This window comes from Dendrobates tinctorius, unplaced genomic scaffold (assembly GCF_039654945.1).
Source record: "Dendrobates tinctorius isolate UK_male_01 unplaced genomic scaffold, ASM3965494v1 ptg000062l, whole genome shotgun sequence".
In the NCBI taxonomy this organism is placed as follows: domain Eukaryota; kingdom Metazoa; phylum Chordata; class Amphibia; order Anura; family Dendrobatidae; genus Dendrobates; species Dendrobates tinctorius.
Window position 1 is genome coordinate 15,505,654 of NW_027361730.1, and position 25,100 is coordinate 15,530,753.

Here is a 25,100-nt window from a genome sequence, read left to right on the forward strand (position 1 = left end):
TTCTCGACTGAGTTGAGCATAAAGGATTTTTTTCTCCAACATTAGTTCTCTGTGATCAGTTAGCTAAGGAAAAGATTTATTTCTACTCCTGTCACACACTTCCCCTCTGCTTACAGAGGTACCTATGTGTATGATACAGTTTCTCTGTCAGTTCAGACACAGGTCTCAGTAGCAATGTTTTTTCAGACTGCAGACTGTCCTGACATGTGACCAGGTGCTGCAGTTTGAATTATGTGACAGGGGCCATTCTATTACATTGTAGTGGAGGCCCTTAAAACAGTGAACTTTCATCCTATGTATATGGACAACCAATCATTTAAATGACTGGCATTGTTATACAACTTTGTTGCTAGTACAAGGTAACTCCCTTTCTGAATTCGTATGCCACTAACGCAATCTGTTGGTCTCAAGGCTGGCCTTAAAGGGGTTTTCCTGTCCAAACCGATAAGTCTGCAGTAGTTTTAGGTCAAGTTTATGCATAAATATTTAAAATTTTGAAGGGTTCATAAACTTGAAACACCACATAATATGAGCTAATCAAGGTAGCAGTACCACCCTTTGTAGATATAGACCATCTGACTGCAAAGTGCTCATCAGGGAGTCTGATAAGGAATGAAGATTGTAGACTGAAGCTCAATGTAATGTTATTAACTAAATGTAACCAGTAACATGTCAAAGATAGTAAACAATAAGTAAACTATTTTTCTTAGAATATAGTTAGAGGAATAATTTCTTAGTGATTATCTTTCAATTATGGTTACTATGGTTAGTAGTTAATTATATATACAGTACATGTATTAGCGTCACTGGAAAGTCGAAAGTCATGTGATCTGGCTGTTTTGCCTCTTTGCTTCTTCAGTGATCAGCTCTTATTATCAAAACAGCTTTTTGTCACTCCCTTGTTCTTTCAGTGTTTGGTGTCAGTTTTCTTGATGAGCTTGTGACATTACTTTGAGAAAAAGTTCATTTAAAGAATATCTGTTTTAATTTTTTCATACATCAATAGTTCACATGAAAATAATAAACATTCCATTATATCTTATCGGAGAAATCTGTTTTTTTTCTCCTCCTGAACTGATCATTATGTTCTCAAAAATGTCAATTTATGGGTAAAATCTGTACAGTATTTAGTGAACACAGATTTTCTCTTTAATGAGATAGGATTCCTCCCTCCCTCTCACCACCATAGCTGTCATCTTCTATATCAGTAATGAGAAAGCATGACTTAACTGAATGCAGATTTTTGGTAAAGATCAATTCAGGAAAAAAAAAGTTACAAAGATTTAAGATGTCACGGTCACGCGTGTCTGGACGCAGCGAGCACCGCAAGGCGAACCCACGTGACGCACGCGACCCTGGATACACCGCCTCCAGTGGGGCGAATTTAAACAATAAACACGTGCAGCTGGATACACCGCCTCCAACTGGCGAATTTAGACATTACATGTATATACAAGTCTGGAAACCCCGCCTCCAGTAAGGCGAATTTAAACAATAAGGGAAACCTGGGAAACATTAACAATGGTGGGCCCTGCGATAGGGAATAGGGAAGTGGAGACCTCCTGAGCTCCCCTGAGCCAGTGTCCCTGCACTCCTAACGTTCCCTATGCCGGTTCCGCACCGGGCGCGCAACAGGAACCTAAAAACCCTAGCTCGCCCTGACCCTAAACCCTCACTAGGGAATTGGTTGGTGCGGAAACTAATCCCACCATTGCACTAAAACACACATGAGGAAAGATGACAATACAGGGGAAACACCACTTAGCTTTGCTCTGTTGCGTACACTCCTAGCAACAGACCCCACCACCTGCGTGCATCTTCTCCTCCACCCGGATCCATCACCATAACTGGATCCTTCACCATAGTGCAGCCTTGGAGCAGAGTCCACCACCAATTGCAGCAGTCCAGTAACAGAGTCCCAATGATGAGTTCAGCTTCTGCCCAAAAAGTCAAGCATGCTTGAGTCCAGCTCTCAACAGCCAGGTCCAGCATGGTGAGTGCAACTCTCACCATCGTCGCCACTCCACCAAGCCAAGCAAACACCTCCTGCCTTCACCATAAACTGTGACTCCACCACGCCATGCCAGCCCTTCTTGCAGGCCACCTAGCTGCCACTCGTCCCCTCTGGCTGGGCTGCGCAGGACTCATGTTCAGCTCCTTCATTCACCCAGGCTTCCTTGTGAATGACTGACACAATCAATATCACCAACAGTGACTGAACCCACCTGGCTCCCTTTTATAGAGCTTAACACCTGATTTGTAATTGTGTGCACAATATCCCTAAAACTAAGGTGTGATACCACTCACCACCACCGGGCAACTTAGAATGAAACACCACGTGTAATAATTCTAATGGCCACCGGGGGCAATCACATCACTTTGGCACCTAGCCAAAGGAAAAAAAAAGTTCAACTTATCCATTTAAACTGTCAGATCCACGCTGGATCATGACATAAGAAGTAAAACTTATGGAAAAAACACACTGGTGCTCCACAAAAGAGAGGTGGGGAGGGAGAGAGGATAGGGAATTAAAAGCTGCTGGTGATTAACAGGTTCTTTGTGGGCTCCTGTCTGTAGGTATAAGGAATATAAAATAATCACCACACTATAATGAGATTAAGAGGACAATACCTATGTAAGCTGAATAAATAAATTGCACATAAACAGACGCTAAACACTAGGGTTAGTTCAGCACTTACTTGTACTGTCGGTGGCATAGTGTACCATGAGTCCTGGATGACTGTTAGTGCCGGAGTAGTGTGCATGAAGGGGTTAGCCCTGATGAAGAAGGATTGTATCCTTTGAAACCCGTTGGTAGTTGATCTCTTCGCGCACCCGTCCGATAGTTCCGTGGCGTCACGATTTGCCATGCCCCCCACTAACTGCGCCACAGCCTTGGCGTTGCTACCAGTTGGAGCACGCCAGTAGCCGGCGCTTCTCCCCGCACAGGAAAGAGGATCCAGGAGGATCATTTTCATGGAAGAACGCTCGTGCAATCGCCAGCCTCTGGCACCTCTCATTCTACCACGAGGGGCCCACTGCATACCATACTTCTCCTAGCAGCTACTAACTCTACTCCGGCACTAACGGTCATCCAGGATTCACGGTACACTCTACCACCAACGACAGTACAAGTAAGTGCAGAACTAACCCTAGTGTTTAGCTTCTGTTTATGTACAATTGATTTAGTCAGCGTACATAGGTATTGTCCTCTTTGCCTCAATATAGTGCGGTGACTATTTTATATCCCTAAGAAGTAAATGTTAAAATGACTTGTTCTTTAAAGTAATACATGGTGGACATTGCTATAGGTTTTTCTTAGAAAGATTTGCTTTACGTTTTGTCAGCGCTATAAAAAATAAAATTTATTATTATTGCTCTGTATGCATTTATCACAGTGTTCTCTGTCTCTCCATTTTTCCATCTGTCTGATATAGATCTGTAGTTTCTCCTGTGTCCAGAACTGTGACAAGCGCTGTTATATTCTCATCAGGAGTTTGGGTCTCTGGGATCCTTATCTACCGTCAAGTTCTGCGTATCCTTCTTTCCTACCATGGTTGGATGTTTGAGCCACATGGAAAAAGGAGTTTAAAAACCAAAGTCTGGGGAGTAAGTCTTTTGTACTTAAAAAATAATTTTTTTAACCCACATTGCAGAAATTAAGAGGTTTAATTGCAAAAAATGTCTGTGCTATTTAGATGACATTGTGAGCTATTATGTGAAGTGCTATGGCCATGATTGAGCTGTCAGTCTGGCAGCCTGATCTTGTACTGTCAGGGACCGGAAATAATGACAATCACTAAGCTCCCTAAACACAGCACTCATGCCAAATATCCAGAGGATAAGGAATAGCTTACTATCTTGCAATTCTGAAAATTGCGGACCGGGGGTCTTTGCTGGAGATATTAGCGCTCTACTATTTCTGGCAGTCTCACAGACAATGAATAGAGTGGAGGTCCATTATGCGCATGTCTCTTAGGATCGCCAGTGATCAGAAAATTAGGTTTGTCCTGTGCAGATGAAATAACTTGGAAATCGGGGAGTGATCTATTAAGCAAGGAATTGCTGGGACCTTTTTTATTATTGTGTATGTGTTTAGGTTTAAAGTTTAACTAAAACTACATCATTGTATTTTTTTTTTTATATAATGAAGCCCTGCAGCTCTATGTTAGCCTAGGTTGTGAGACTGCCATGGATCGCTCAAAACACATGTGCTCCAGAATCACTGAGCTCCCGCATAAGAGTGTGCACCATGATGTACAGACCCACAGACTTGTTATTTTCCCTTACAGCATTATGTGTGGGATTAGCTAGGAGTTGATTACTTCTCCGCTCTGGTTTTTGCGATAGATGGGGTCTCTGGACTCAGACACTGAATGATGTGCCGGTTGTTTAAAGAGCTGCATCATATAAAGAAAACTATAAAGGTGGACTTACAGTTTAACCCCTTAATGCAATATGAAGTACATGTATGTGATTGTGGGGGTGATCACATGTCTAGGGGACTCAGGAGATGAGTTCCCTTCACATGCGGCAGTCTGTAACAGACGTGGACAGAGATGAGATCCGGTTGAGGCTGTTTGCCATTTATACGCCACTGTCAATTTTTGACAGCGGCATTTAAATGGAATGTGTGCCTCTCCTGTGCTTAGCGGCTCCCATTGGCGCCCTGTGACACAATCGTGGGGTGCCAATGGATTACTTTTGCTGCCAGGGATCTAACGAAGGTATTCTGAGCTTCAGAGGAAACTGGGATTTACACTATATACTGATTGATCGCAGGTTCAAGTGTCACAAGAGGACTAAAAAAATCTAGTAAGAAAATAAGAAAGGGTTTAAAAAAATAAAAATATATGAAAGTTTGAATCACTCCCATAAAGAAGTAATACAAAAAAAGTATTTATTGTCATCATGTTCATAAAAGTCGGAACTATTAAAATATAAAATTAATTAACTTGATCTGTAAATGCTTTAACGAAAAAAAAAAATCAGAAACCAGAAATGTAAATAATAAAAACTAATCAAAATCTCATACAGTTGTGGCCAAAATTATTGACACCCCTGCAATTCTGTCAGATAATACTCAGTTTCTTCCTGAAAATGATTGCAAGCACAAATTCTTTGGTATTATTATCTTCATTTAATTTGTCTTAAATGAAAAAACACAAAAAGAATTGTCCTAAAGCCAAATTGGATATAATTCCATACCAAACATAAAAGAGGGGGGACAAAAGTATTGGCACTGTTCGAAAAATCATGTGATGCTTCTCTAATTTGTGTAATTAACAACACCTGTAACTTACCTGTGGCACCTAACAGGTGTTGGCAATAACTAAATCACACTTGCAGCCAGTCGACATGGATTAAAGTTGACTCAACCTCTGTCCTGTGTCCTTGTGTGTACCACATTGAGCATGGAGAAAAGAAAGAAGACCAAAGAACTGTCTGAGGACTTGAGAAACCAAATTGTGAGGAAGCATGAGCAATCTCAAGGCTACAAGTCCATCACCAAAGACCTGAATGTTCCTATGTCTACCGTGCGCAGTGTCATCAAGAAGTTTAAAGCCCATGGCACTGTGGTTAACCTCCCTAGATGTGGACGGAAAAGAAAAATTGACAAGAGATTTCAACGCAAGATTGTGCGGATGTTGGATAAAGAACCTCGACTAACATCCAAACAAGTTCAAGCTGCCCTGCAGTCCGAGGGTACAACAGTGTCAACCCATACTATCCGTCGGCGTCTGAATGAAAAGGGACTGTATGGTAGGAGACCCAGGAAGACCCCACTTCTTACCCCGAGACATAAAAAAGCCAGGCTGGAGTTTGCCAAAACTTACCTGAAAAAGCCTAAAACGTTTTGGAAGAATGTTCTCTGGTCAGATGAGACAAAAGTAGAGCTTTTTGGGCAAAGGCATCAACATAGAGTTTACAGGAGAAAAAAAGAGGCATTCAAAGAAAAGAACACGGTCCCTACAGTCAAACATGGCGGAGGTTCCCTGATGTTTTGGGGTTGCTTTGCTGCCTCTGGCACTGGACTGCTTGACCGTGTGCATGGCATTATGAAGTCTGAAGACTACCAACAAATTTTGCAGCATAATGTAGGGCCCAGTGTGAGAAAGCTGGGTCTCCCTCAGAGGTCATGGGTCTTCCAGCAGGACAATGACCCAAAACACACTTCAAAAAGCACTAGAAAATGGTTTGAGAGAAAGCACTGGAGACTTCTAAGGTGGCCAGCAATGAGTCCAGACCTGAATCCCATAGAACACCTGTGGAGAGATCTAAAAATGGCAGTTTGGAGAAGGCACCCTTCAAATATCAGGGACCTGGAGCAGTTTGCCAAAGAAGAATGGTCTAAAATTCCAGCAGAGCATTGTAAGAAACTCATGGATGGTTACCGGAAGTGGTTGGTCGCAGTTATTTTGGCTAAAGGTTGTTCAACCAAGTATTAGGCTGAGGGTGCCAATACTTTTGTCTGGCCCATTTTTGGAGTTTTGTGTGAAATGATCAATGTTTTGCTTTTTGCTTCATTCTCTTTTGTGTTTTTTCATTTAAGAAAAATTAAATGAAGATAATAATACCAAAGAATTTGTGTTTGCAATCATTTTCAGGAAGAAACTGAGTATTATCTGACAGAATTGCAGGGGTGTCAATACTTTTGGCCACAACTGTATGTAGCCAAAAATGGTATCAATAAAACAGTCAGCCCCTCAGGCAAAAAAATAAGCCCTCACCCAGCTCAATCGATGGATAAACAAAAATGTTATGGGTCTTAAAATATGACAACATGAAAAACATTTTTTTTTTTTACACATTTCTGAAATTGTTTTTCCAATTAAATAAAAAAAAGTTTGGGATTGCAATAATCATACTGACCTGGAGAGTCATGATTCAAAATAACTTTCCACAAAATTTATCCTGTAAAAATAAAAAAAAAGAATGGCAAAATTGCATGTTTTTCCCAACATTTTTTCCCTCTTTTAGTATATTGAATGGTAAAATGAATGATGTAATGCAAAACTACAACTCGTCCTATGTGGACGGAATAGTCTGTCCAAGGACCTGGTTAGTTTGCATATGTAAATTATTAAAATTTACTAATATAGTTCATTTATAAAAGCTGTGCTGTCTTTCTGATTTTTTTTGTTGTTGGTGCCTCTATGAAGAAAGGACTACTTCCACATTCATTCCGACACAGGCAGAGAGCTTCCTCCCTCTCTCTGTTTTTATGATCTACCTGAAATATTCTGGCTATCTGATTCAGTTCATTAGCTAAACCAACCCCCTTCTGTCTGCATCAGCCATGAGGAAATAGGGGGCTTCACTTATGCTTATGATGACTAAACAGAATTTTAGATAATAAATAAGTTAAATAAGTTTTTATGTACTTGGAAAACCCATTTAATAATATTTTCCTAACAAGACATTTTTTGTTCTTGCTTGAAATGTGTCTATTGTAGGGTTGCATGAAGATCATGGCTAGACGACAACCAATGCTTTACAGTTTCCAGATGTCTCTCCCAAGGTTGCCTGTACCACGTCTAGAAGAAACTATAGACCGGGTATGGAAGCCGTGCATGTTACTTTATCTAACTTGTCTACAGTTTTAATGTGGAGGAAGAACTCTATTGCCATGATTTTGTGTGCTCCAGAAAATTAGATTTTTAGAGGTATGAATGCATATGTGTTTAGTGATGTAGGTAAGCCAAAATGTATTAAAGGATATCTGTCAGTAGAATTGGTCCTCCGTTCGGGCATGCAGGTCATAGAAAGTTGAATAAAATGATACCTTGATACCTGCGATTCAGTGTTTTATTCCAGAGAAACCCACACTTGTCTTAATATGTATATGAGCTGTTAAGATCTATGGGCCGGACACAGATCTCCCTGAGAATCTGCCTCCAGAGCTTATTTTAAATTAAAGTGGGCATTGCCAGTGTGAGACATGTATTGACTGACCGTCTGCTCTCGTGATCTACGTGTCTCGCACTGGTAACTCCACCTTTCATGTATAATAATCTCTGGAGCCAGATTCTCAGGGAGATCTATGTTCAGCCCTTAGATCTTAACAGCTCGTTTACATATTAAGAAAAACATGGATTTCTCTGGAATAAAGCATCTGATCAAAGATATTAAGGTATAATTTATTCAACTTTCTATGACCTACATGCCCATATAGATGTCTATGTGTACTGTATATACAAATGTACAAAATTGTTGGTACCCTTCTGTTAAAGTAAGAAAAATCCACAATGATCACTGAATTAACTTGAAATTGACAAAAGTAATTTTCAATTTAAGTTGACTGAATATCACTTTATGGTAAGAAATAATTTGACCATAGGGACATGTTCAGCTAAGGAGTGTCCTGTAATTAGCATCACAAGTTTCTAGGGCACTAACATTTTTGTGTATGTGTGTATATAACACCATCTCTTGATCTCGTTGCAGTACCTCGAGTCAGTGCAGCCATTACTCAATGAAGAAAAGTTCAATCGCATGAAGGAACTGTCAGAAGAATTCCAAAAAGACTTAGGACGCAAGCTTCAGAAATATCTGCATCTCAAGTCTTGGTGGGCAACAAATTATGTAGGTGCAGGACATGTTCTATTTAGTATTATTCACCTACATTAGTTTCAGAAATGAAATGATGACGTATACATCTGTGTACCTTGTGGGATTTGAAATGTTTCAAGTTTGTCTTATTAAGATATGTCCTCTTTTTTTATTTTAGTAATAGATTTTAAAGTAGTTGCCTACTCCAGACTAATTCCATCCAAATAAGCTTTGCGTTATAGTGAACTAGGTAAGGGAGGAATTATTTGGCACTCACCAAGGCAAAGAACCAAATCCAGCTTGGCTGCATGTTCTTGGTGATGGCAATTATTTATGAAAAAATACTGCAAAATAGATAAACTGTAAAAATAAAAAAGTATGTGACATGAGTGTTGTACAGTTACATCTACTGTATTTTCCATTTATTTCTATATCAGCATCATGATGGATGTCTCACTTTAAATTGAATCCTTACATTAGCTTCACTTTCAAGACATTTGGAAAATGTATATATCCCAGATGTCATCTGTCTTGTCAACTAGAAATGCATATTCTGTAATAAACATATGTAGCTTATATGGTTTATGTCAACATCTTTGGCCAAATTTATTTTGTTTTGCTTTAAAAACTTGAATTAATATAGTATTTGTTTGGTTTGCTGACAGCGTGAATCTATTTCTAATGTATTATACATATTGTACAAATATAAAAATATCTATGTGCATTATATCACTAGTAATACTGTGCATTTCTTACTTTCTGCAGGTCAGTGACTGGTGGGAAGAGTATATTTACCTTCGTGGCCGAGGACCAATAATGGTGAACAGCAACTATTATGCAATGGTGAGACACTACAGGGTGATCAGGGCGACAGGCAAGGCCTGTCCTTGGGCAACTTAAATGCAGGCAGAAAATTTCATACCACAAACACAACCATGAATTTTTTCCTGCATGAGATGACTTTAATTTCAGCTTGGTACCCCATCTAATCCATCAGGGGCCTCTCAAGGTAGACAAAGTACCTGAGGGCTCCCTCTTACCAAACTCTCCCCTCTCCAATCTGTCTTGAATGCTGCAGCCAGGATCATATTCCTCACCAATCGTTACACCGATGCCTCTACCTTGTGCCAGTCATTACACTGGCTACCCATCCACTCCAGAATTCAGTATAAACTTATTACCCTCACCCACAAAGCACTCCATGGCTCAGCACCACCCTACATCTCCTCCCTTGTTTCAGTATACCACCCTACCTGCGCCCTCCGTTCTGCTGATGACCTGAGGTTAGCATCCTCAATAATCAGAACCTCCCACTCCCGTCTCCAAGACTTTACACGTGCTGCGCCAATTCTTTGGCATGCACTTCCCAGGTCAATACGATTAGTCCCCAATCCCCACAATTTTAAGCGTGCCCTGAAAATGCATTTATTCAGACTGGCCTCAACATATTAACCTAATCTATCGCTGTGTGGCACAGCCAAAAGTTTTACCATAACCAGGTTCCCCGCATAATTTTCCCACATGCTTTATGCATCCATTAGCCCTCTGTGTCTGTACTGATACAGACTTAACATTATGGCTGGTCCATACAATCAGGGCAACTGTTACCACCCACCTTTCGTGTCTCCCTTTTTTTTCCTCATAGATTGTAAGCTTGCGAGCAGGGCCCTCATTCCATGCTGTAATGTCTATTGTCTGTACAAATCCCCTCCGAAATGTAAAGTGCTACGGAATATGTCGGCACTCTAGAAATAAAATGTATTATTATAGATATCTGCATAAGGAGATTCGAGCACATTGGCATTGTCTATCTGTACAAGATAATAGGAGTCAGTGCAGGTTATTTCAGTTCTGGCTCACTTGACTTGCACTTTAAAGAAATCTGTCAGTAGGTTTTTAGTATGTAATCTAAGAGCAACATGAATAAGGGGCAGTGACTCTGATTTCAGCGATGCCACTTAAGACCCCAATTCACATTAGACTAATGTTGGCTGAACATGCCTATATCAACTGGTTCGCCTGACGGTCTAATGTGTATGGGAGCGTCAGCCAATTGATAGTCAGGCTTGATGTTGATCGAGCATGTCTGATTTTGGGCTACCAATCACATTGTTCTCCTAGAGAAAAGTTACCAGCCATCGTATCGGTCAACGACTTTCTCATAGAGCCACATGTGTATGGGAGAGTTGGCTAAGATGGCTGTTGGCCGAACTATCCTCTGAAGCATCGTTTAGCAGGCAGCTATCTAATGTGTGTGGCTAACTTTACAGGGCTGCAAGTTGTAGTTTCAATAAAATCAAGGTTTTATCAGCAGGAGATTATCACTTTATGACTAGATGTCATGCTCTGTGTAGTCCTCTTGCTCTGTGTAACTCTGCCCCCACCACTGTGTAGCCACTTTCTGCCACTTAACAGTGTATGCACAAAGTTGTCAATCAGTTGTGTTGGTGGGGATATACAGAGCTCAGCATTTATAAAACTGGTAGATCTGCAGCAAATAAAATGTTAATTTATAAAAACTACATCAAGCAGCACAGTAAGTTACACATCGATGGAATCAGGGTCTCTGGCCCTTCATTATGCTGCTCTCGGATTACATATCAAAAACCTGGTGACAGATTTTCTTTAACCAATAGCTAACAACAGTTTCTGCTAGATTGCAGAACGTGATGACAAGTCAGTGACTGTACTCATAGAATCAAGGAAACCAATAAAAGTTTACAATTGCATTGTAAATGAATCAGGTAAAGCATAAGGCATGGGGGTACCCGTACAAGATGCTTTGATAACAGGCATGCATCTATCCCAGTAACCCAGTATGTCAAGCTGGTACATTTCTTACTGGCCTTTAGGTCAACCCTAAAAGCAATTGATAGTATATATAAAACTGTCAGAGTCCAATTGTATTAATATTTAACCCCATTAATTTGTTTTTAAAAGCCAAACATCTGGGCAGCATCATGTTCTGTCTGACTGCTTGTCCCTTGATGAACCTGTCATTGCACTTTGCATTTTAACGTTAAGGTACATAGGGCGCCAAATGACTATAAACAGAATTTGCTGGATGTCATTGGTATGATTTTGATAATTTTAATTTTTAATTAATATGACGGTTGCCTGCACACGGTACTTAAGGTGCATTTACAGCACAGTTATTGTGAACGAGTGTTATTACCATTCTGCGATAATCTTGCAGTCTAAGGCTGGTTTCACATTTGAGTTTTTTTTCGCGGTAATTTAGCGCTAAATAGCGCATGCGGTTTTTTTCCTATACTTTGCATGGGATGCGCTTATGTGCGCATACACATGCGTTTGTACGCGTTTTACCGCGCATGCGTTTTTTTGCGGTATGCGCTCGGGCGCACAAAATGCAACTTGTTGCATTTTTTGTGCGTCCGATTTGCCTCAAAAAAACGCATGCGCGCGCAATGCGTTTTTTTACAGCAAGACACCCATTATAAGTCTATGGTGAGCATATGTGCGCATTGGCAGGCTTATGTATGCGTTTTTTTGCACATGCGTTTTTTTTTTTTACCATTAGTTTAGACAATGGAATTTAGGGGTTTGGGTAAAGTTAGGGTTAGTTAAGGGGGTTTAGGGTTAGGGTTAGGGTCAGGGTTAGGGTTAGGGTTAGGGTCAGGGTTAGGGTTAAGTATGGTTTGGTTAAGGGTTAGGGTCAGGGTTAGGGTTAGGGTTAGGGTCAGGGTTAGGGTTAAGTATGGTTTGGTTAAGGGTTAGGGTCAGGGTTAGGGTTAGGGTTAGGGTCAGGGTCAGGGTTAGGGTTAGGGTTAAGTATGGTTTGGTTAAGGGTTAGGGTTAGGGTCAGGGTTAGGGTTAAGTATGGTTTGGTTAAGGGTTAGGGTTAGGGTTAGGGTCAGGGTTAGGGTTAAGGTTAAGTATGGTTTGGTTAAGGGTTAGGGTCAGGGTCAGGGTTAGGGTTAGGGTTAGGGTCAGGGTTAGGGTTAAGGTTAGTTAGGGTTTGGGTTAGGGTTAAGTATGGTTTGGTTAAGGGTTAGGGTCAGGGTTAGGGTTAAGTATGGTTTGGTTAAGGGTTAGGGTTAGGGTTAGGGTCAGGGTTAGGGTTAGTAAAGTCATGGTTTGGGTTAGTTTGAGGGGCCACCTAATGTTGGAAAAAAACGCAAACGCGGTAAAAACGCACTAAAAACGCATACAATCGCATAAAAACGCTGCGTTTTTTTCATGCATGCTCATAAAAATGCTTGAAAAAAACGCAGCAGTTGTATGCTTTTGTATGCGTTTTTCAATGCGTTTTTTTGCGGGAAAAACGCGCTGCAAAAAAAAGCAAGTGTGAAACAGGCCTAAGCTGGCAGCCGATCACATGATGAGTGAGCAAAACACTCGTTCGTCAGGCGAAATTATCTTCTGGTGTTTACAAAGATCTTCTTTTTTTGACAGTGGATCATTTTGTGTAAACAGGATCTGTGCTGCCAAAAACAATGCGCACGTAGAGTGATCTATTACTGATTGTTCAGTGCAATCCTGAAGCTTGGTCGGCCTGTTTAAACAGGCTATTAAATGACCGTCGATCAGCAAACGTGTTGCTGGCCAGCGGTTGCGATGTACAGTGTAAATGAAAAATTTAAGAACTCATCTTGAAGACCAAACTGTTATTAAGCAAATTTTTCCTAGTTGGCTCACTTGAACTGGCAACCTACTATCTGCTCTTAGTAGACTTTTGAAAATGTTCCATATAAATGATATATAAAAATAAGCAGCCGCGTGTACATCTACGTATAGCCTTCACATATTTGTCAAGCTATTTTGTATTAATTTTTTTACATATATATTTATTTGTCTCTATGAAATAGGATTTCTTAACTGTGAGTCCAACCACAAACCAAGCGGCACGAGCTGGTAATGCCATACATGCCATGCTAATGTACCGTAGAAAGCTGGAACGGGGCCTCATACCACCAGTAAGTGAAGCCAAAATGATGCTTTCGACAATCTGTTATCTTCTGTTCATGAAAGTAGACTAAAGCCATTACAAGGGTGGGACGGTGAGATGGCCATGGAGGGTTTCCAAACACAGAAGATGAAGATACCTTTTACCTCAACCCTGGAATGTAATCTAGTTAATAACTCTAACTTACTATTGTCACCAGGTCATGGCTCTTGGCATAGTCCCCATGTGCTCATATCAGATGGAGAGGATGTTTAACACTACAAGGATTCCAGGGATGGAGACTGGTAGGTACAAACCTAGGACAGCACAAAGACACAAGTCATCCAATTTTCCAGCCCATGTATTTGGATTTTAGGACATTGATATATGGATTTCATCACCACCACATTCACTGTTATTAGATGCCATTGTAGTAACGCGATATTGCAGTATTAATAAATCTTGGCAAAGGTCACTGTCTATCCCTTATCATAAACTGATATTTCTACAGCTGTCAAGTAGAAAAAAAAATCTGATATCCATTAATTTTTCCAATTCAAATTTTTAAAATGTTTGTAAATTCCCACACAAAATGGTCAGTTAAAGGCAAATATTGGGCAATAGTTATGTTAAAATAAAATAAAAATCCCTCAATCTCTCTTCTCTGTGCTTGTCCACAGACCACCTCCAGCACCTGGTTGAGAGTCGCCATGTATGTGTGTATCACAAAGGTCGTTACTACCGACTATGTCTGTATGATGACAGAACACTTCTTAGTCCAAGGCAGTTGCAGACACAAATTCAGCGCATTCTTGATGACCCAAGTCCACCGCAACCGGGTGAGGAGAAGCTGGCTGCACTCACAGCAGGGGACCGGTGAGCACATGACAGTAGAAGGGAAGGAAATATTGTGCTGTTTTTCTGGAAAATCTGAAATCAGCATTCAGGTATTTGTTTTTATGTTGAACAGGTGACCACAAGTCCAGTTTCAGTTTTACATTGCCATCCAGAAATTGTAGAAGCAATGCACACTTGAGATGTGTCTACTGTCTTGTGACTATTATTATGTGATGTCATAGGCATCACTGAAACATCATGGGATGATACACATGCTTGGAATACAAATCTTGAAGGCTACAGCATATTTAGGAAAAGGATTAACAGGAAGGGAGAAGGTGTTGCATTGTATGTTAGGAAAACGTATATCTCCACAGAGATCCAAGCTTCAGAAACTGGTAGAAACAGTTTGGATAAGAATTCAAGGAGAAAAGAACAGGAAGGGCATTATTATAGCTGTTTCTTATAGGCCACATGGACAAACTGAAGGCATGGATGACCTCTTTTTATATCAGATGTCTCTGTTCTCAAAAAGTATGACATAGTGATCATGGAAGATTTTAACTATCCAGATATTTCTTGGGAATCTCAGGCAAAAGTACTGGGTCCAGAAAATTCTTGTCTTCTCTTGCTGACAACTTTATCTTTCAAAAGGTAGAAGAGAGAACTGGAGGATCTGGAATCTTGGATCTAATTCTTACTAACAGGGAGAAAATGGTTGATGAAGTAAAGGTGGCTGGGAATTTAGGAGGCAGCGATCATGCTATCCTTGAATTTTGGATTACAAGAGGAGGAAGACCAGCGATGACTCAGACTTTAAGGTTGAACTTCAGAAAGCCAGATTTTAATGGACTCAGAAAGGGGGTAGGATAGGTCCAATGGCTGGATGTTCTAAAGAACAGAAATGCCAAGAAGGATGGGAGATTTTACTAAATGAAATTCTCACCACACAATCGGTAACAATCCTGAAAAGAAAGAAGAATTGGAAGAATTTAAAGAGACCAGGGTGGATGAACACAGAACTTAATCACTTGTTAAAAAGGGAAAAAAGAAATATATATCAAATGGAAAGGAAGATGGGGGCATATCTAAAGAAGAATATAATGCTGTTTGCAGGGAATGCAGGGCAAGAGTTAGAAAAGCTAATACCAGTAATGAAGTAAGGCTTGAAAGGGAGACCAAAAGTAGCAAAAAAGGATTGTGGGGGTATGTCAAAAGCAAAGGAGAAGTAAAATACGCTATATGATTTTTACAGGATGAAAAGGGTTAAGTTGTCAAAAATGATGTTGAGAAGTCCGAACTTTAAAATTCCTATTTTGCATCTGTGTTCTCTAAGAAAGCAAATGTAACATCAACTGATCTTCACGGTGCCATCGAAGTAATAGAAGAATACACTCTATCCATAAACAGAGAGATGGTAAGGGAATACTTAGTTAATTTAAATGAATTTAAATCTTCTAGTCCAGATGAATAACATCCTAGGGTACTGAATGAGTTAGTGTCATGACACAGCTGTCCGGTGACCTGGGGCCAGGGGCTCCTTCCCTGTCCCTAACACTAGGGGGTGCCCTAGCTCGCCCTACTCCCCAGGATACTTTTGAAGGTGAAGATGCTGGGGTCTCCAGCCTTGCCTTATCTCATGAGTTAGCCCTCCATCTGTTCTCTTTTCCCACCCAGGAAAGAGTGGCACTACTGTGCACCAACCCGACAAACAAGGCAACACAAACAAGGTTTAACAGAAAACTCCAGGCATACAAAATATTCACTCACATATAACAGAGTAATGCACCAGGGCATGGAGGTAGGGGAATAAACTAAAAAAGGGAAGGATAGGGAATTACCACACATACAAACCAAGCACCAGTCGCTGATAACTCCTCCAACTCTCCTTCTCATATGAACTCCTCTTCCTCCATTAGCCATGCGGCAAATGCTAGCACTGACAATTGCATTCAATATTGAAAAAAGAAACAGCACTCACCATTGCTTCTTAAAAAAGGTTAATGTCCTTTATTTCATGTGGTGGGACAATCCTTTAACGTGCAGGGGGCGCGGGGAAGTGAAGGAGGACAACAGCCGTTTGTGCCTATCCAAGCGCTTCTGCGGGTCCCACAGATTCTACATCTGGGCAAGAAAAACAAAAATTACATCCATAGAATGGGAGAAATAGAACTAACAGAATGCGTGGAAGAGATTGGTATACTGATAGATCACAGACTGCTCATGAGTCAACAATGTGATGCAGCAGCAAAAATTGTAAACACAGTTCTAGGATGTATTAAGAGAAGCATATAGTATAGATCACGTGAAGTAATTATTCATTATTCATCTTTACTCTAGTCAGGCCTAATCTGGAATACTGTAGTTCTGTGCACCACATTTTAAAAAAAGACATTGAAAAACTGGAGCAAGTTCAAAGAAAAGTATCATGATGGTGATTGGACTGCAAAGTATGTCCTATGAGGAACGGTTAAAGGATCTGGGAATGTTTAGTTGCAAAAAATAAGGCTAAGAGGAGACTTAATAGCTGTCTACAAATATCTGAAGGGATGTCACAGTGTAGAGGGATCATCATTATTCTCATTTGCACATAGAAACACGAGAAGCAATGGAATGAAACTGAATGGGAGAAGATGCAGATTAGATATTAGAAAAAACTTTTTTGACAGCCAGGGTGACCAATGAGTGGAACAGGCTGTCCCTAGAGGTGGTGACTTCTCCTTCAATGGAAGTCTTTAAACAGAGGCTGAACATACATCTGTCTGAGATGATTTAGTGAATCCTGCATTGTTTAGAGGTTTGGACACAATGACCCTTGAGGTCCCTTCCAATCCTATAATTCATTGATTCTATTATGAATGCAGAAGTTTTATAGTATATGTGTACCTGAAAAAGTGAGAAGACTATTTCAAAGACTCCTAAATTGTGTTTTGGGTGAATCCCAGAGGTTCAGCTGTATCACAGGTTCAGTATTCTTATCAAGGTTAACATCATGAGAATAGAAGGAAAAAGGGATGAACAATATGTTTAAAATATAAAGACCCTCTGAGGAAGCAGACATGCAAAACATGTGTCAAGGTAGTGCCAGGCCCATGGTGTTCAATATACCTTGGTTAAAGCACCATTCCAGCATTTGTTTGTTTTTCAGCATTGGAGTGGCTCTTTACATGTAAGTCCCCTGTCCCCAGTCATATACTCATCCTCCGGCGTCATCTCTGTTTTTCCGGTCCCAGAGCGCCATATTGTGAGCACAGTTTCTGACTGGCCAGGAGTCAAAAGCTACATCACAAGCACTCAATGCAAATCTATGAGAGCCAGAACGAGGTTCTCATAGACTTTTATTGGAAAGTGACCTCCACGCCACTTCATGAAACACTGGAGCTGCCGGCAGGGCACTTTTCGTTGGAGATCATGGGAATTACATTTAAGGCACCAATCCTGGTTCAAGAAAAAACACAAAAAACACTGGAGTGATGCTTAAAGAACTTGTTTTAAATTTACCTGTAGTTTGGCATTTGGTATTGAATTATGATGCTCTATCTTCTCAATCCAGTCCTTGGCCAGTCCCCTCAGATATAAAATGTACATATGTGTAATACAAGATATTTGGATATATGAATGCTTTGGTATTGTGGGTGTTATACCTGTTTACTACTGATATAAATTTCCTCTTGTGGACCGTATGTATAAGGTAACAAAAAAGTATGGTTTTACATTTAAGAGTATGATTTTATTAATTTTGTTGCTGAATTTCCATTTCTTTTTTTTATGTGCTTGTTGTGCCATACTGGGGTTCCTATTAGTGTAACACATTGATGACTGTGGTAGATTAATGAACATGTGATCATGTACCTTCCCCTGCCTACTACATAAATGGTTCCTGATGAACATTGTTGCAATGAAAATTTATGGTACATATATACAACTTACTGATATACTTTATAGCTATTGAAATGAGCCAATTGACTAGTCCACTGTAGACAAATCACTGTTATATGCCAACACTGAAAGCTTTTTCCTATAGTGGAGCAGATGATACCATTGCTGATACTTTCAGATCAGGACACCTTTCTTAAGTATGTTCGGTTGTATAGATTTATATTTTAAACACACCAAAAACTACTTTTTTTTTAAGTGGACGACCTCAGTAACAGTGGCCAATGCAATGTGGACATTACTGAGAATTGTGTGGCATTGCCAGAATCATATGCTTGCTTTCATTTTGAAAATTGGAATATTTTGTATGATGCCACATATCTTTTGTATCTTTTTTATTAATTATTTCTTTTCTACAACTGATAAGTTTGTATTAGACCATTCTAATGGTTTGTTACTGCTTTTAGCAACTCCTGTGCACCTATGAGGCAGTAAAAGAGCTGTTTTTTATTATTCAGATAATAGAAGTTGAGCGATCAAGGATGGCTGTAGGTTTCTCAGTCCTGAAGTTTATAGAATTGTGTAAGTCTATGTTCCCACACTGAATTTTTGATGAGTTTTTGATGTTGCAGCCCTTCTGGACTTAATTTTAAGCAACAGGCCAGATAGAATAACAGAAGTACGAGTCGATGGGCACCTAGGGAACAGTGACCACAATATAATACAATTCCACTTGTCCTTCAGTAAGGTGTCCTGGAAGGGGGTTACAAAAACGCTGAATTTCAGGAAAGCAAAGTTTGATCAGCTTAGAGAGGACCTTCACCGAATTGATTGGGACAATGTCCTCAAAAATAGGAGCACAGAAAATAAACGGGAAATATTTACATCAGTTTTACACACCCACTGCGAGCTAGCCATACCGTACAGAAATAAAAGGGCTAGGAACAGGAGAACACCAATGTGGCTAAATAAGGATGTAAAAAGGGCAATAAATAACAAGAACAAGGCATTTAAGAAGCTAAAACAAGAAGGCAGTGAAGAAGCATTAAAAAGTTATAGAGAAAAAAATAAAATGTGTAAAAAACAAATACATTTAGCAAAAGTGGAAACTGAGAGACTCATTGCTAAGGAAAGTAAAACAAACCCCAAACTATTCCTTAATTATATAAATAGTAAAAAGATTAAAATTGATGGTGTCGGCCCTTTAAAGAACAATGAAGGTGAAATCATAGAGAGCGATGTGGGAAAAGCAAATGTTTTAAATACTTTTTTCTCAACAGTGTTCACACAGGAAAAGGATTTGCCAGGGGAAATGCAGAGTGATAATGTAAACGCCCCATTAAGTATTACCTGCCTAACCCAGGAAGAAGTGCAGAACCGCCTTAGTAAGATTAAAATTGACAAATCACCAGGCCCCGATGGCATTCACCCTCGGGTATTAACCCCTTCACCCCCAAGGGTGGTTTGCACGTTCATGACCGGGCCAATTTTTACAATTCTGACCACTGTACCTTTATGAGGTCATAACTCTGGAACGCTTCTATGGATCCCGGTGATTCTGACATTGTTTTCTCGTGACATATTGTACTTCATGTTAGTGGTAAAATTTCATTCAAATAACTTGCGTTTATTTGTGAAAAAAACAGAAATTTGGCAAAAATTTTGAAAATTTCGCAATTTTCCAACTTTGAATTTTTATGCCCTTAAATCACAGAGATACGGCACACAAAAAACTTGATAACTAACATTTCCCACATGTTTACTTTACATCAGCACAATTTTGGAACCAAAATTTTTTTTTGTTAGGAAGTTATAAGGGTTAAAAGTTGACCAGCGATTTCTCATTTTTACAACACCATTTTATTTTTAGGACCACATCACATTTGAAGCCACTTTGAGGGGTCTATAGGATAGAAAATACCCAAAAGTGACACCATTCTAAAAACTGCACCCCTTAAGGTGCTCAAAACCACATTCAAGAAGTTTATTAACCCTTTAGGTGCGTCACAGGAATTTTTTTGAATATTTAAAAAAAAAATGAACATCTAACTTTTTTTCACAAAAAAAATACTTCAGGTTCAATTTTTTTTATTTTACCAAGGGTAACAGGAGAAATTGGACTGCAAAAGTTATTGTGCAATTTGTCCTGAGTACGCTGATACCTAATTTGTGGGGGGGAACGACTGTTTCGGCGCATGGCAGAGCTCAGAATGGAAGGAGCGCCGTTTGACTTTTTCAATGCAAAATTGGCTGGAATTCAGATCGGACACCATGTCACGTTTGGAGAGTCCCTGATGTACCTAAACAGTGGAAACCCCCTACAAGTGACCCCATTTTGGAAACTAGACCCCCCAAGGAACTTATCTAGATGTGTGGTGAGAACTTTGAACCCACAAGGGCTTTACAGAAGTTTATAACGTACAGCGGTACAATTAAAAAATCATATTTTTTCCACAAAAATGATCTTTTCACCCCAATTTTTATTTTCCCAAGGGTAACAGGACCCTAAAAGTTATTGTGCAATTTGTCCTGAGTATGCTGATACCCCACATGTGGGGGTAAACCACTATTTGGGCGCATGGCAGAGCTCGGAAGGGAAGCAGCGCCATTTGACGTTTTTGGCTGGAATTGAGATCGGACATCATGTCGCGATTGGAAAACCCCTGATGTACCTAAACAGTGGAAACCCCCCACAAATGACACCATTTTGGAAACTAGACCCCCTAAGGAACTTATCTAGACGTGTGGTGAGAACTTTGAACCCCCCAGTGCTTCACAGAAGTTTATAACGCCCGGGCGTGAAAATAAAAAATTCGTATTTTTTCCACAAACATGATCTTTTAGTCACCATTTTTTTATTTTCCCAAGGGTAACAGGAGAAATTGAACCCCAAAAGTTGTTGTCCAATTTGTCCTGAGTATGCTGATACCCCATATGTGGGAGAAAACTACTGTATGGGAACACGTCGGGGATCGGAAGTGAAGTAGTGACGTTTTGGAATGCAGACATTGATGGAATGGTCTGCGGGTGTCATGTTGCCTTTGGAGAGCCCCTAATGTACCTAGACAGTGGAAACCCCCCACAAATGACCCCATTTTGAAAACTAGACCCCCTAAGGAACTTATCTAGATGTGAGGTGAGCACTTTGAACCCCCAAGGGCTTCACAGAAGTTTATAATGCCAGGGCATGAAAATAAAAAAATTGTATTTTTTCCACAAACATGATCAATTAGTCCCCAATTTTTTTATTTTCCCAAGGGTAACAGGAGAAATTGAACCCCAAAAGTTGTTGTCCAATTTGTCCTGAGTACGCTGACACCCCATATGTGGGAGAAAACTACTGTATGGACACACGTCAGGGCTCGGAAGGGAAGTAGTGACGTTTTGGAATGCAGACTTTGATGGAATGGTCTGCGGGTGTCATGTTGCCTTTGGAGAGCCCCTAATGTACCTAAACAGTGGAAACACCCACAAATGACCCCATTTTGGAAACGAGAACCCCTAAGGAACTTATCTAGATGTGTGGTGAGCACTTTGAACCCCCAAGGGCTTCACAGAAGTTTATAATGCCCGGGCATGAAAATAAAAAAATCGTATTTTTTCCACAAACATGATCAATTAGTCCCCAATTTTTTCATTTTCCCAAGGGTAACAGGAGAAATTGGACCGCAAAAGTTGTTGTCCAATTTGTCCTGAGTACGCTGACACCCCATATGTGGGAGAAAACTACTGTATGGACACACGTCGGGGCTCGGAAGGGAAGCAGTGCCATTTTGGAATGCAGACTTTGATGGAATGGTCTGCGGGTGTCATGTGCGTTTGGAGAGCCCCTGATGTACCTAAACTATTGAAACTCCCAACAGGTGACCCCATTTTGGACACTAGACCCCCCCACGGAACTTATCTAGATGTGTGGTGAGCACTGAACCCCCAAGTGCTTCACAGAAGTTTATAACGCTCGGACGTGAAAATAAAAAAATCATTTTTTTCCACAAAAATGATATTTTTGCCCCCAATTTTTTATTTTCCTAAGGGTAACATGAGAAATTGGACCCCAAAAATTGTTTTGCAATTTGTCCTGAGTAGGCTGATACCCTACATGTGGGGGTAAAACACTGTTTGGGTGCATGGCAGAGCTTGGAAGGGAAGGAGCACCATATGACTTTTTCAACTCAGAATTGGCTGGAATTGAGATCAGACGCAATTTTGCATTTGGAGAGCCCCTGATGTGCCCAAACAGTGGAAACCCCCAATTCTAACTCCAACCCGAACCCCAACACACCCCTAACCCTAATCTCAGCCCGAACCCAAGCCCTAACCCAATCCCTAGCCCTAGCCCTAACCCTAGCCCTAACCCTAACCCTAGCCCTAACCCTAACCCTAGCCCTAACCGAAAAATGGAAATAAAAACATTTTTTTAATTTTATTATTTTTCCCTAACTAAGGGGGTGATAACGGGGGGTTTGATTTACTATTTATGGCGGTTTTTATTTTTGGCAGCTGTCGCATGCTAAAAGACGCTTTTTATTGTAAAAATAGTTTTTGCATCACCACATATTGAGAGCTATAATTTTTCCGTATTTTGACCCACCGAGTCATGTGAGGTCTTATTTTTTGCGGGACGAGTTGACGTTTTTATTGGTACCATTTTCGGGCACGTGACATTTTTTGATCGCTTTTTATTCCGATTTTTGGGACGCAGAATAAACAAAAACCAGCGTTTCATGAATTTCTTTTGGGGGAGTGCGTTTACACCGTTCCGCGTGCGGTAAAATTGATAAAGCGGTTTTATTCTTTGGGTCAGTACGGTTACAGCGATACCTCATTTAGGTCGTTTTTTTATGTTTTGTCGATTTTATGCAATGAAAACTATTTTATATAAAAAATAATTATTTTTGCATCGCTTTATTCTGCGAGCTATAACTTTTATTTTTTTGCTGATGATGCTGTGTGGCAGCTCGTTTTTTGCGGGACAAGATGACGTTTTCAGCGGTACTATGGATATTTATATGCGTCTTTTTGATCGCGAGTTATTGCACTTTTTGTTTGGCGGTATGATAATAAATCATTATTTTTTGCTTCGTTTTTTTATTTTTATTTTTTAAGGGGTTCGCTAAAGGGGTTAACTAATGGGACAGTTTTATAGGGCGGGTCGTTATGGACGCGGCGATACCTAATATGTGTACTTTTATTGTTTTGTGTTTTTTTTATTTTCAAAAAATGAATTTATTGGGGAATATTTTTTTTTTTTTTACTAATTTATTTGGCGATTTTTTTAAAATTATTTTTACACTTTTTTTTAATTTTTTTTTTTACTTTATTACATAGTCCCAGGTGGGACATCACTGTCCTGTGACAGATCGCTGATCTGTCACATCACAGATCACTGTGACAGATCAGCAATCTGTCACAGGCAGTGCACAAGGCTTCCTCATGCCTGCGCTTTGCAGGCACTGAGGAAGCCAGCTTCCTCCAGGCCCCTGAAGGCCCCCGTCGCCATCTTGGATCCGGGGGCCTGGAGGAAAGGAGTCCCCCGCAGCAGCGCTGCACATTGCGCTGCCGTGGGGGGCTCAGGGAAGCACGGAGGGAGCCCCCTCCCTGCCGATGCTTCCCTTTAACTCCCGGTACACCGCGATCATGTTTGATCGCGGTGTCAAAGGGATTAACGTGTCGGGGGCGGTCCGTGACCGCCCCTGACACATAGTGCCAGGTGTCAGCTGTGATAATTAGCTGACACCCGGCCGCGATCAGCGGCGCTCACCACGTGGGCGCCGCTGATCGCGCTAGACGTACTATCCCGTCCATGGGCATAGGGGCCCGGGTCCCATGGACGGGATAGTACGTCTGATGTCAGGAAGGGGTTAAAGGAGTTAAGTAATGTGATAGACAGGCCTCTATTCCTTATATTTAAAGACTCTATAGAAACAGGGTCTGTTCCTTTTGATTGGCGGCAAGCAAATGTGGTACCAATATTCAAAAAGGGGTGTAAAAGGGAACCTGGAAACTATAGGCCGGTAAGCTTAACATCTGTTATAGGTAAAATTTTTGAAGGGTTTCTAAGGGATACCATTATGGAATATCTCAATGTTAATAAATGTTTAACTCCATATCAACATGGATTTATGAAGGATCGCTCCTGTCAAACTAACCTGATCAGCTTCTATGAGGATGTAAGCTCTCAAATGGACCAAGGAGAATCATTGGATGTCATTTATCTCGACTTCTCTAAAGCATTTGACACTGTCTCACATAAAAGATTGGTAAGTAAGATGAGAAAGCTTGGGCTAGGGGAAAATGTGTGTAGATGTGTAGGTAGCTGGCTTAGTGATAGAAAACAAAGAGTGGTAATTAATGGTGCATACTCAGATTGGGCCAGGGTTACTAGTGGGGTACCACAGGGTTCTGTATTGGGCCCCCTACTATTTAATATATTTATTAATGATCTAGTGGATGGCGTACACAGTAAAATATCAGTATTTGCAGATGATGCAAAACTATGTAAGGTAGTTAACACAAAGGAGGACAGTTTGCAACTACTGACAGATTTGAGTAAATTGGAGAATTGGGCTGAAAAATGGCAAATGAGTTTTAACATAGATAAGTGTAAGGTTATGCACATGGGAAGGAGAAACAGATGCTATAATTACTTACTAAATGGGAAACTGCTGGGGAAATCAGACATGGAAAAAGACTTAGGCATCTTAGTCAATAAGAAGCTAAATTGGAGTGCCCAGTGTCAGGCAGCTGCCACCAAAGCAAATAGGGTCATGGGATGCATTAGAAGAGGTCTGGGGACACGAGATGAAAACATAATTCTCCCTCTGTACAAATCATTCGTCAGACCACACTTGGAGTATTGTGTGCAATTTTGGACGCCGGTGCTCAAGAAAGACATTACTGAACTTGAAGGGGTTCAAAGGCGGGCTAC

The 25,100-nt window shown here is 40.5% G+C and overlaps 1 protein-coding gene across 1 annotated transcript in view; it reads left to right on the plus strand.

Annotated features, from left to right (window-relative positions):
• CPT1B (carnitine palmitoyltransferase 1B) overlaps positions 1–25,100 on the plus strand; it is a 64,568-nt gene that overhangs the window by 4,989 nt on the left and 34,479 nt on the right. Inside the window, exons 4-10 of the mRNA XM_073579315.1 lie at positions 3,438–3,609; positions 7,458–7,559; positions 8,449–8,586; positions 9,319–9,396; positions 13,383–13,490; positions 13,680–13,764; positions 14,140–14,335. Coding sequence (XP_073435416.1) covers positions 3,438–3,609; positions 7,458–7,559; positions 8,449–8,586; positions 9,319–9,396; positions 13,383–13,490; positions 13,680–13,764; positions 14,140–14,335 — 879 coding nt within the window. The remainder of the gene's footprint in view (positions 1–3,437; positions 3,610–7,457; positions 7,560–8,448; positions 8,587–9,318; positions 9,397–13,382; positions 13,491–13,679; positions 13,765–14,139; positions 14,336–25,100) is intronic.